The sequence below is a fragment of the Sminthopsis crassicaudata genome, chromosome 2, assembly GCF_048593235.1.
Source record: "Sminthopsis crassicaudata isolate SCR6 chromosome 2, ASM4859323v1, whole genome shotgun sequence".
NCBI classification, from domain to species: Eukaryota; Metazoa; Chordata; class Mammalia; order Dasyuromorphia; family Dasyuridae; genus Sminthopsis; species Sminthopsis crassicaudata.
Window position 1 is genome coordinate 472,113,416 of NC_133618.1, and position 13,597 is coordinate 472,127,012.

The window sequence follows — 13,597 nt, forward strand, 5'->3', positions numbered from 1 at the left end:
AGTTCCTTCCTTTTCACTTTTTTATGTTTCTCTTGAGTTTTTATTTGGAGGTTAATTTTTTTATTTAGTGCTGATTTTTTCCTCAGAAATAAATGGAATTCACCTGTATCATTGAATGTCCATCTTCCTCCCTGAAAGAAAATGCTCAATTTAATTGGATATTTATTCTTAGCTGCATTTCAAGTTCTTTGCCTTGCAGAATATCAGATTATAGGCCCTTCAATCCTTTAAAGTGGAAGTTGCCAGGTCCCAAGTAATCCTTTTTTTTTTTTTTTTTTTTTAATTTTTATTTTATTTTATAATTATAACATTTTTTTTGACAGTACATATGCATGGGTAATTTTTTACAACATTATCCCTTGCACTTACTTCTATTCAGATTTTTTCCCTTCCTCCCCCAACCCCCTCCCCCAGATGGCAAGCAGTCTTATATATGTTAAATATATTACAGTATATTCTAGATACAATATATGTGTGTAGAACCGAATTTTTTGTTGCACAGGAAGAATTGGATTCAGAAGGTAAAAATAACAGTTTACATTCATTTCCCAGTGTTCCTTTTCTGGATGTAGCTGGTTCTGTCCATCATTAATCAATTGGAATTGGATTAGCTCTTCTCTATGTTGAAGAAATCCACTTCCATCAGCATACATCCTCGTACAGTATCATTGTAGAAGTGTATAATGATCTTCTGGTTCCAAGTAATCCTTATTGTGGCTACTCAGTCTTTGAATTGTTTCTTTCTGGTTGCTTGCAATATATTTTCTTTGGTCTGATATGTCTGAAATTTAGACAAGATAATCCCTGAAGGTTTCACCTCTTTCTGGAGGTAATTGGTGAGGTTTTTTTTTTTCCTGAGCCTGGGGTTAAGTGACTTGCCCAGGGTCACACAGCTAGGCAGTGTTAAGTGTCTGAGACCAAATTTGAACTCGAGTCCTCCTGAATTCAAAGCTGGTGCTCTATCCACTGCACCACCTAGCTGCCCCCGGTGATTGGTGAATTCTTTCAATAGCTATTAAAGCTTCTTAGACATCAGGGCAGTTGTCCTTAATAATTTTTTCAAAGATAATGTCTAGGCTCATGGTTTTCAGGAAGTCCAATAATCCTTAGATTGTTTCTCTAAGATCTATTTTCCATATCAATTGTTTTTCCAAGGAGGTATTTTACATTTTCTTCTATTTCTTTTTTCATTTTTTTGGTTTTCCTTGACTGATTCTTGATGGCTCACTGAGTCATTCATTTCTATTTGTTAAGTTCTAATTTTTAGAGAATTATTTTCTTCAGTTACCTTTTTAGTTCTTTTTTATTTCACCAATGAAATTTTTAAATGAGTTGTTCCATTTCACAAATTCTGTTTTTCAGAGGGATGTTTTATTTTTATCATTTTGTCATATCTATTGTGTAGAGTTATATGCTTTTTCCATTTCATTAAATCTATTTTGTAAGGAGTTTTCTTCAAATAATTCCTGTGTTTTCTTTTCCAAACCTCTTGCATTTCATTCCCCCATTTTTCTTCTAGCTCTCTTTTAAGAACCTTTTTGAATTCTTCCAAGACAGCCTTGTGAGTGACTAAATTACAACACCCTTTGGGACTTCATCTAGAGACAATCTTTTTTTTCAATATCCTTAGGGTTTGAAATATGTTCTTTACTTTCTTCATAAAATCCATTTATGATTAGAGTTCTTTTTTCTTGTTTGCTCATTTTAAAAATTTTATTAACACTTTTTAATTTACAAAACACATGCATGGGTAATTTTTCAACATTGACCTTTGCAAAACTTTCTGTTCCAAATTTTTTCCCTCCTTCTCCCCGCTGCCACCCCTAGATTGGAGGCAATACAATACATGTTAAATATGTTAAGATGTTTGTTAAATCTAATATGTGTATATATATTTTTATACAGTTATCTTGCTGCACAAGAAAAATAGGATCAAAAAGGAAAGAAAAACCTGAGGAAAAAAAAAACAAAAAGGAAACAAACATCAACAGAAAGAGTGAAAATGTTGTGTTGTGGTTCATACTCAGTTCCCACAGGCCTCTCACTGTGTGTTTATGGCTTTTGTCATCACTTAACAATTGGAACTGGTTTGAATTATCTCATTCTTGAAGAGAACCATCCATCAGAATTGATCATAGTATAGTCTTCTTGTTGCTATGTATAATGATTTCTTGGTTCTGCTTATTTCTCCTAGCATCAGTTTATGTGGCTCTCTCCAACCCTCTCTGAAATCATCTTGTTGGTCTTTTTTTTTTTTATTATAACATTTTTATTGACAGTACATATATATGGGTAATTTTTTACATTATCCCTTGCACTCACTTCTGTTCCAACTTTTCCCTTCCCTCCCTCCACCTCCTCCCCTATATGGCAGGCAATCTTATACATGTTAAATATGTTATAGTATATCCTGGATACCATATATGTGTGCAGAACCATACAATTCTCTTTTTGCACAAGAAGAGTTGGATTCAGAAGATAAAAATAAACCTGAAAATAAAAAGAAAAATTCAAACAGTTCAAATTCATTTCCCAGTGTTCCTTCTCTAGGTATAGCTGATTTTGTCCATCATTTATCAACTGGAACTGAATTAGATCTTCTCTTTGTTGAAGATATCCAATTCCATCAGAATACATCCTCATACAGTATTGTTGTTGAAGTGTATCTCCTGGTTCTGCTCATTTCATTCAGCATTAGTTCATGTAAGTCTTTCCAAGCCTCTCTGTATTCATCCTGCTGGTCATTTCTTATAGAACAATAATATTCCATAACATTCATATACCACAATTTACCCAACCATTCTCCAATTGATGGGCATCCATTCATTTTCCAGTTTCTAGCCATTACAAAAAGGGCTGCCACAAATATTTTGGCACATACAGGTCCCTTTCCCTTCTTTAGTATCTCTTTGGGATATAAATCCAGTAGTAACACTGCTGGATCAAAGGGTATGCACAGTTTGATAACTTTTTGGGCGTAATTCCAGATGGTTCTCCAGAATGGTTGTATTCGTTCACAACTCCACCAACACTGCATCAGTGTCCTAGTTTTCCTGCATCCCCTCCATCATTCATCGTTGTTTGTTTCTGTCATCTTAGCCAATCTGACAGGTGTGTAATGCTATCTCAGAGTTGTCTTAATTTGCATTTCTCTTATCAATAGTGATTTGGACCACTCTTTCATATGAGTGGAAATAGTTTCAATTTCATCATCTGAAAATTGTCTGTTCATATCCTTTGACCATTTATCAATTGAAGAATGGCTTGATTTCTTATAAATTAGAGTCAATTCTCTATATATTTTGGAAATGAGGCCTTTATCAGAATCTTTAACTGTAAAAATGTTTTTTCCAGTTTGTTGCTTCTCTTCTAATCTTGTTTGCATTAGTTTTGTTTGTACAAAGACTTTTTAATTTGATATAATCAAAATTTTCTATTTTGTGATTAATAATGCTCTCTAGTTCTTCTTTAGTCATAAATTCCTTCCTCCTCCACAAGTCTAAGAGGCAAACTATCTTATGTTCCTCTAATTTATTTATAATCTCGTTCTTTATGCCTAAATCATGAATCCATTTTGATCTTATCTTGGTGTTAGGTTAAGTGTAGGTCCATGACTAATTTCAGCTATACTAATTTCCAGTTTTCCTAGCAGTTTTTGTCAAATAATGAATTCTTATCCCAAAAGTTGGGATTTTTAGGTTTGTCAAAGACTAGATTACTATAGTTGTACACTATTTTGTCCTGTGAATTTAACCTATTCCACTGATCAACTAGTCTATTTCTTAGCCAATACCAAATGGTTTTGGTGCCTGCTGCTTTATAATATAGTTTTAGATCAGGTACAGCTAGGCCACCTTCATTTGATTTTTTTTTCATTAATTCCCTTGAAATTCTTTCACATGAATTTTGTTGCTATCTTTTCTAGGTCATTAAAATAGTTTTTTTGGGATTCTGATTGGTATAGCACTAAATAAAATAGATTAGTTTAGGGAGTATTGTCATCTTTTTTATACTGACATTAGGGAGTGTCTATTCAAGGACACTTAATATTTTCCAATTATTTAAATATGACTTTATTTGTGTGGAAAGTGTTTTGCACTTTTGCTCAAATAATTCCTGACTTTCCTTTGGTAGATAGATTCCCAAATATGTTATGCTATTGCCAGTTATTTTGAATGGACTTTCTCTTTGTATCTCTTGCTGTAGGATTTTGTTAGTAATGTATAAAAATGCTAAGGATTGATGTGGATTTATTTGGTATCTGCAACTTTGCTAAAGTTGTGAATTATTTCTAATAGCTTTTTAGTAGAATCTTTGGGGCTCTCTAAGTATACCATCATATCATCTGCAAAGAGTGATAATTTGGTTTCCTCATTACCTACTCTACTCTTTCTCAACTCTTATTGCCGAGGCTAGCATTTCTAATACAATATTGAATAATATGGTGATAGTGGGGAACCTTGTTTCACTCCTGATCTTACTGGGAAAGATTCCAGTTTACCCCCATTGCATATGATGCTTACTGATGGTTTTAAATATATGCTCCTAGCTAGTTTAAGGAAAAGTCCATTTATTCCTATATTCTCAAGTGTTTTTATTAGGAATGGATGTTGGATTTTATCAAATGCTTTTTCTACATCTATTGAGATAATCATATGTTTTTTGTTAATTTGGTTATTGATATAGTCAGTTATGCTAATAGTTGTCCTAATATTGAACCAGCCCTGCATTCTTGGTATTAATCCTACTTGCTCATAATGTATTATACTGGGGATTATTTTCTGTAATCTCTTTGTTAATACTTTATTTAAGATTTTTTTCATCAATATTCATTAGGGAGATTAGTCTATAATTTTCTTTCTCTGTTTTCTTCCTACAAGATTTAGGTATCAGTGCCACGACTGTGTCATAAAAGGAATTTGGTAGGAGTCCTTCAATCCCTGTTTTTTCAAATTATTTATATAGTATTAGAGTTAATTATTCTTTAAATGTTTAGTAGAATTCACATGTAAATCCATCTGATCCTGGGAATTTTTTCTTAGGGAGTTGATTAATAGCTTGTTCTATTTGTTTTTCTAAAATGACACTTTAAGTAATTTATTTACTCTTCTGTTAATCTGAGTAATCTATATTTTTGTAGGTTTTCCTCCATTTCAATTAGGCATAAAGTTGGGTAATTTCCTGTTCATTGGTGGAAAGTTCTCCCTTTTCATTTTTGAGACTAACAATTTGATTTTCCTCTTTCTGTTTTCTAATCAAATTTACTAAAAGTTTATCTATTTTGTTGGTTTTTTCATAAAACCATCTTTTAGTTTTATTTATACATTCAATAGGTTTTTTTTTTTACTCTCAATTTTATTAATCTCACCTTTTATTTTTAGAATTTCAAGTTTGGTATTTGGGGGTTTTAATTTGTTCTTTTCTAGCTATTTTGGTTGCAAGCCCAATTCATTGATTTTCTCTTTCTCTATTTCATGCAAGTTAGCATCTAGAGATATAAATTTTCCCCTAATTATCACTTCTGACTGCAACCTACAAATTTTGGTATGTTGTCTCATTATTGCCATTCTCTTCAATGAAATTATTAATTGTGCCTATGATTTGCTGTTTCATCCATTTATTCTTTAGGATGAGATTATTTAGTTTCCAATTACTTTTTGGTCTATTTCTCCAGGCCTTACATTGTATGTGATTTTTATTGAATCATGAGTTGAAAAAAAAAGTGCATTTACTATTTCTGTCTTCCTAAATTTGATTTTTAGGGTTTTATGCCATAATACATGGTTAATTTTTATATAAATTACTTGAACCACTGAGAAAAAAATAAACTCCTTTCTGTCTCCATTTAATTTTCTCCAAAGATCTGTCATACCTAACTTTTCTAATATTTTGCTTATTTCCTTAACTTCTTTCTCATTTATTTTGTGGTTCAATTTATCTACTTCTGAGAGAACAACGTTGAGATCCTGCAATAGTATATGGCTTTCAAGAAGTCCAATAATCCTTAGATTATCTCTCCTAGATCTATTTTCCAGGTCAGTTGTTTTTCCTAGGAGATATTTCACATTTTCTTCCATTTTTTTCATTTTTCTGTTTTTGTTTGACTGATTCTTGAAGTCTTATTGAGTCATTCACTTTCATTTGTTCAATTATAATTTTTAGTATATTATTTTCTTCAATTATCTTTTTTATCTCCTTTTGTAATTGGCCAGTTGAAATTTTTTTTTCATTTCATTCTTTCTCCATTTCACAAATTTTGTTTTTCAGTGAATTGTTTTTTTTTCATATCTCTATTGTAAGTCATCATATCCTTCTTGCAGTGATTTTATTTCATTTTCCCATTTTCCTTCTAACTCTCTTTTAAGATCCTTTATGCAATCTTCAAAGAAACCTTGTAAATTCCAGTTCATGTCTTCTTTTGGGGCTTCATCTAGAGTTGCTTTGCCTTTAGAAACCTCAGAATTTGAGGTCTGTTCTTCTCTCCCTCCATAGAAGCTGTCTGTAGTGAGAATTCTTTTTTGTTTTTTATTCATTTTTTAAGGCTTAAGTTCTGTTGAATGCAAAGGAGCAATAGCTGCTTTAATTTACCTGTGACAGTCTACTGATTGAGTTCCAGTGATGAGTAATGGTGGCTCAGTCCAGCATTCTTCCAGGGTTCAGTGGTTTAAAATTTGTCTTTTACAAAAGGCAAATCTGCCAAATCACCTGTTTGCAATGAGGACAGAGTAGCCTAACAGATTCACAGAATATTACCAGGTGTTGGAAGCTACAATGCTCTGACTCCTGCCTCAAGCTTCTTGCCCTGGTCTCCCTGTTCTGTAGTCTGGGCTTGGCAGACTGTCCCCCTGTCCACTTGAAACAGACCTGTTCTGAAGTTCTTCCAAGGTAACTTCTTCTAGAAATGTGTTGTACTCCAAATATTTGTGGATTCTTTGACTCCAAAGCAAGTTTAGAGACTTAATCTGTTCTTGGTTTGAGAGAAGGTCAGAGGAGGTTACAGAGAGTCATGTCTGCTCTCTGCCATCTTGTCTCCCTTTTGCCCATTTTTTTTAAAGTTGAGGTCTGCTTTTAGGGCAAAGGGGAGAATGTCAAAATTTCCTCTACAGGGGACAATGATTGTGCTGGGTCAATGTTGACTAACTTCCGGTGCTGGGTTTGTGTGGCCAGGTTCTGTGAAATCCTGGTATTTATTGGCTCACTATTTGCCTTTTATATTCATGTCTGATGTCTTTTAACTAGTCTGCTAATCTACTGGCTTTCAACTAGGACAGAGTAGCCAATACTGCTGTAGATTCCTTCTCATAGATTCTCCAACATGTGGAGCCCACACCACCCTGGGACTGTGTGCTGCCTACACTTTGGGCCTGTGCTTGGCCCACCTTCCTCTGTACCAGATTGGAACAGACCTTTTCTGGAGTTCTTCCCGATTATCTTCTGCTGGAAATTTGTTACACACCCAATGTTGCTCCAAAAACCAGTTCAGAGGCTGGATTTGCTTTTATTTTGAGGGTAATGGGGAAAGCTCAGAAAAAGACATATTTCTTCTCTACCATCTTGGCTCCACCCCCTTCAAATAATCTTATTGTTGCTATGGAATACTCTATTTTGTGTATGATGATTTTTATTTTCCAGATCTGGAACCCTCAAATGAAGCAGAATGAGAGGAAAGAACATCAGCCACATCAGTGAATTCATTCTCCTAGGCTTCCCCACAACCCCACGGTTCCAGTACCTTCTTTTTCTTTTCTTCCTTTTTGTTTATCTCTTTGTATTCTTAGAAAACTTCATTATCATCTTCATTATCTGGGTCAACAATTCCCTTCATAAGCCTATGTACTATTTCTTAGGGAATATGTCATTCCTTGAAGTTTGGTATGTCTCTGACATCATTCCCAAGATGCTGAGTGGTTTTCTCTTTCAGCAAAAACGCATTTCATTTGTTGGATGCATGATTCAATTGTTTTTCTTCCTTTCTCTTGTCTGCACTGAGTGTGTCCTTCTGGCCTCCATGGCCTATGACCGCTACGTAGCCATCTGTTACCCACTCAGATATGGAGTAATCATGACTACAAGGCTATGTATACAGCTGGTGGCCTTTTCCTATGCAACTTCCTTCATCATCTCTGTGATCAAGGTCTACTTTATCTCTCATGCCACATTCTGTGGGTCTAGTGTCATTAATCACTTTTTCTGTGATATCTCCCCTATCCTTAAACTAGCTTGCACAGACTTCTCAACAGCTGAACTTGTAGACTTCATTCTGGGGTTTATCATATTGGTGTTTCCACTCATTTCTACCATGCTATCATATGGTTATATCTCTTTAGCTGTCATCCGGATACCATCATCCACAGGCCGTTGGAAAGCCTTCTCCACATGTGCTTCTCATCTCATTGTTGTGATCATTTTCTATACAGCCTTGATCTTCATATATGTCCGTCCCCAGGCCATTGACCAAAAGAGTTCCAACAAACTGATTTCAGCTGTATACACTATTGTAACTCCAATTGTGAATCCTCTGATCTATTGTCTTAGAAATAAAGAATTCAAGAATTCCTTGAAAAAGACTCTGGGACTAGCTCATACTCTTGAAAAGTAAACCTTCTACTATCCAAGCATAAAACATCCCAGAACCTTAACTATGTCTAAATAATCTATAACTATATTTTATAACTACTACTAGTAGTTGTGATAGTAGTGGTGGTAGTAGTGCTGATGATTATAATTTTGTGGTTTTTCAGTCATGTCTGACTCTGTGACTCTATTTGGGGTTTTCTTGGCAAAGACACTGGAATGTGTTGGCCATTTCCTCTTCTAGCTCATTTTACAGATGAGGAACTGAGGCAAACAGGATTACATGACTTGTCAAGGGTCACACAGCTAATAAGTGAGGCCATATTGTGACATACATATCACATGACTAATTTTGGGATTTATTTTGCTGACTCATACAAGTTTGTTTTAGAATTTGTTAATTATGAAAGGAATAAGCATAGTGTCCAGAGATGTCAAATTAGCATCCTGACTGACTATAGCCTGAACCAGATTAAAATGTAATTGGGAAATATTTAACACACTAAATAAAAATACAATACAATATAAATGGTGTTCATTTATGATTTTCTAAGTAAATATTCAGCCTCTTTACATCTGAATTTCATATCACTATGTGAAAAATGGATGGGCATTTGCTTTCCACAGTTTTGAAAATTAAATTGGAAAAATGAAACTTATTAGAAATATATAATATATAATAATTTTAGATCTGGTACAACTAGGCCACTTTCATTTAGAAAATCAAAACTCACAAGAACATCAATAAATAATCAAGGGATGGAGGTTATTTTCCCCAAAATAAAGTAAGCTTCTTGGGGGACAGGAATCAATTTTTTAAATCAGGGGTGGTAGCCTCAGATTTGAAAAGAAAGTTTAGGGTTTTTGGCCTTAGCAATTGTCCAATTGATAAATAGTCAAAGGATATGAACAGACAATTTTCAAATGAAGAAATTAAAATCATTTCTAGTCATTATGAAAAGATTCTCTAAATCACTATTGATCAGAGAAATGCAAATTAAGACAATTCTGAGATACCACCTCACACTTCTCAGATAGGTTAAGACAACAGGAAAAGTTAATGACAAATGTTGGAGGGGATGTGGGAAAACTGTGACACTAAGACATTATTGGTGGAGTTTGTAAATTGATCCAACCATTCTGGAGAGCAATTTGGAACTATACTCAAAATATTATCAAACTCTACATATTCTTTGATCCAGCAGTGTTTCTACAGAGCTTATATCCCAAACAGATCTTAAATTATAAAAAGGGACCCACATGTGCAAAAATGTTTGTGGCAGCCCTTTTTGTAGTGCCAAGGGACTGGAAAATGAGTGGATGCCCATCAGTTGGAGAATGGCTAAATAAGTTATGATACATGAAAGTTATGGAATATTATTGTTCTGTAAGAAATGACCACCAGGATGATTTCAAAGAGGTCTGGAGAGAATTATACAAAATAATGCTAAATGAAATGAGCAGAACCAGGATTTCATTGTGCATGGCAACAGCAAGATTGTGCAATGATTAATTCTGATAGATGTGGCTCTTATCAGCAGTGAGACAGTTCAGGCAAGTTCCAATAGTCTTGTGATGATGAGAACTCTCTACACCCAGAAAGAGGACTGTGGGAAATGAGTGTGCATCCCAACACAGCATTTTCCTTTCTTTTGTCATTGTTTGCTTGAATTTTATTTTCTTTCTTTTTTTCCATTTTTGATCTGATTTTTTTTTGTGCAGCAAGATAGTTGTATAGATATATATGCTTACTAAAAATAATAATAATAATAATAATAAACCCAGCCTCCACAAACTAAGGATATGTCCTAATCCCCATGCAGCAGAGCAGGCAGATGTCAAAATCTGTATCTCCACTTTGCCTCAGGATAGTCAGGAATACCTCTTACCTATTCAAGTGTCTTAGCATACTGAAGTAAACAGTCATGGGGACCTATTACAGGCTTCATCATAGCTGCAGGCAATTAGGCAGACAGATATCAGAGCCCATACCCCCCATATAGACAGAAGTCAGTGCCAGGTCACTCCCCTCTCTATGGTCTTCAGCACAGAATTAGATGCCAACACTAGGACTGACTCCCCATGAGTCTCAAATTAGCAGTAGGTGGGCTGCCAAGCTCTTACAGTCTCCAACACTTCCAACCACTCCCTACTCTAGCCTTAGCACATCCCTAGACACAACTCCTCTCCCCCATAAGCCTCAAGGAAACACCAATGTAACACCAGGTAAACAGAAAGAACCTGTACCCTCAGGCAAGAAGCTTGGAAGTGCCCTTCCCACACAGGAGCAAAAGTCAAATTTAAATATAAGGAGAAAGATGGAAAAAATGAGCATAAAACAGCAACACAAAGAATCTGACCAAAGAAGATTATTAAGGTAACAGAGAAGGTCAAGATAAAAACACAGAAGGACAAGAATGTCAAACATATGTGGACAAAAATCCTCCCCAAAAAAGGGGGAATTGGTCCAAAAATCAGAAAAACTTAAGGAAGAGCTCAAAAAGGAATTTAAAAATCAAATGAGTGAGGTAGGAGGAAAAAAGGGAGGGAAAATGAGTGATGCAAGAGAATTATAAAAAAAAAGAATCAACAGCTTGGAAAAAGAAAACAACTCTTTAAAAAGTACAACTGGCCAAATGGAAAAGGAGATACAAAAGTTAAGTGAGGAAAATAACTTCTTAAAAATTAGAATTGGATAAGTGGAAACTAATGATTCCATGAGACATCAAGAATCAATTAAACAAAATCAAAAGAATGAAAAAACAGAAGAAAATATAAGATACCTCTTTGGAAAACAATTGCTCTTGAAAAGAGATAAAGGAAAGACAATGAAAGAATCATTGAACTACCTGAAAACCAAAATTAAAAGGAGTACTTGGATATCATACTGCAAAAAATTATGAAAGGAAATTTTTTTGATATCCTGGAACTAGAGAACAAAAGATCCAATGAAAGAATCCACCAATCACCTTCAGAAAAAGATGCCAAAATGAAAATTCCAAAGGATATTATAACAAAATTACAAAACCAGGTTGATGGGAAAATGTTGCAACTAGCTAAGAAGAAACAATTGAGATATCTGTGATTACAATCAGAATTAAGTAGAACTTTGCAGCTATCATGATCATGAAACATGTTATTTCACAAAACAAAGGACCTAGGACTAGAAAAAAGGATCATCTACCTAACAAAACAGAGCATAATAATTCAAGGGGAAAAAATGACAGCTCAATTAAATAAAAGGATTTCAAGCTTTCATAAGAAAAGCGCCAGAGCTGAACAAAAACAAAATGATTTCCAATGTGAAGCCTCAAGAGAAGCATTAAAAGTTAGGTAGAATTTTCATTTTTGTTATATTAGCTTCATCTAGCCATGAGCAATTGATATTTTTCCAAATGTTTAAATCTGACTTTATTTGTGTGGAAATTGTTTTGGAATTGTGTTTATATATAGTTCTTCCTCATTTTTGCTGGTAATATATAAAAATACCAATGATGTATGTGAGTTTATTTTATATCCTGCAATTTTACTGAATTTGTTAATTCTTTCAAGTAGTTTTTTAATTGATTATCTAGGATTCTATAAGTATGCCCTCAATTGAATGGGGTGAGGGTAGAGGGGAATGGAAAAGAAGAAGGAAGACAGTCAAGCACAGGAGCACCACAGTGGCTCAGGGTGGTGTGGCATCAGTGTGCTAGGGAATCTACTGCGAGTTTCTTAGCCAAAATATAGCAGCACTGGCTACTCTCCTAGTTCAGAACCTAGTAGATCATTAGACTAGCTGTGAGATATCCCATGTAAATACAAAAGGCAAATAGTGAGCCTCTGAATCCAAGAATAATGTAGGACTTGGTAATATCCATCCAAGAAAAGGAGGAAGTCAGTAGGCCCCATCCAAGGCAGCGAAAAGCCACTGTCACAAGTTTGGAAAAATCTCCCATTTGCCCTAAGAAAAGACCTCAACCTATAAAAAAGGAACAAAAGATAGCTTATATAGAGAAAAAGAATAGACCTCAACTGTGAGGACACTAAAGGCAAATCACCTCCAGATATAGACCCAAAGGGTGATATGAGTTGGTCTCCATTGTACAAGATTCTCTTCAGAGAGAACATTGCAGGAGAGTTTGAAAAAAGAAACCCAAAAATTATCTGAAGAAAACACCTTATAAAATAGATTTAATCCATTCTCCTCTACATTTAAAATAGGTTCTGTTATAAAATAATAGAAATGGAAAAAGCACATAACTTCTTACAAAACAGATTTGAAAAAGAAATTAACTCTTTGAAAAACAGAATTTGCGAAATGGAAAAAAATTCCAATGAACAAAATAACTCTGTTAAAAACTCATTTGGCCAAATGCAAAAGAAGATAAAAAAGCTAAATGAAGAAAATAATAGCAGACTGGATTAAAAGCCAGAATCCTACAATATGATATCTACAGGAAACAAATTTAAAGCTGACCAACCTATGCTCACTATCAATGTAAATGGCATACCATTAGAAGGGTTGATAGACACAGGTGCAGATTGTACAGTCATTAGAGGTGTCAGTTAGCCTAGTCATTGGCCAAAGATTAAGGCAGACACTTATATGTCCGGCATAGAAGGATCAATAGCAGCTGAAGTTAGTGCTACCTCTTTGAGATGGACATTTGAAGGTGAAACAGGAGTTTTTACACCTTTTGTAATTGAATCTCCATCAATCCATGGGGAAGAGACATCATACACTGAAGATTACAAATGAGTATTTCAGCTTTTTGGGCAGGGCTGCTGTTGAAGGCCTGCCAACACTCTCACTTGTTCCTATTCAATGGAAAACTGATATACTGGTGTTAGAACAGTGGTCTTTAGCCTTAGAATTCAAGTGATAGAATTCAAGCTTTATTAGATATAGTACAGAAGCAACTTGGAAAAGGACACTTAACAAGCTTTTCAAAGTCCGTGGAATTCTCCTATATTTGTTGTAAAAAAGAAATCTGGAAAATGGAGGATGTTGACTGATTTAAGAAAAGTAAATGAACAG

At 34.5% G+C, this 13,597-nt stretch overlaps 1 protein-coding gene across 1 annotated transcript; it reads left to right on the top strand.

Moving 5' to 3' along the window:
• The first annotated feature begins 7,657 nt into the window (after positions 1-7,657).
• Positions 7,658-8,599, top strand: LOC141552924 (olfactory receptor 6B2-like). Its single transcript, XM_074284836.1, has one exon. It carries the CDS (start codon positions 7,658-7,660, stop codon positions 8,597-8,599), a length of 942 nt encoding a protein of 313 aa, XP_074140937.1.
• The last annotated feature ends 4,998 nt before the right edge of the window (positions 8,600-13,597 follow it).

What these genes read in the sequence shown, in the direction of transcription:
- LOC141552924 (XM_074284836.1), top strand. Translation starts at nt 7,658, where the DNA reads ATGAGAGGAAAGAACATCAGCCACATCAGTGAATTCATTCTCCTAGGC.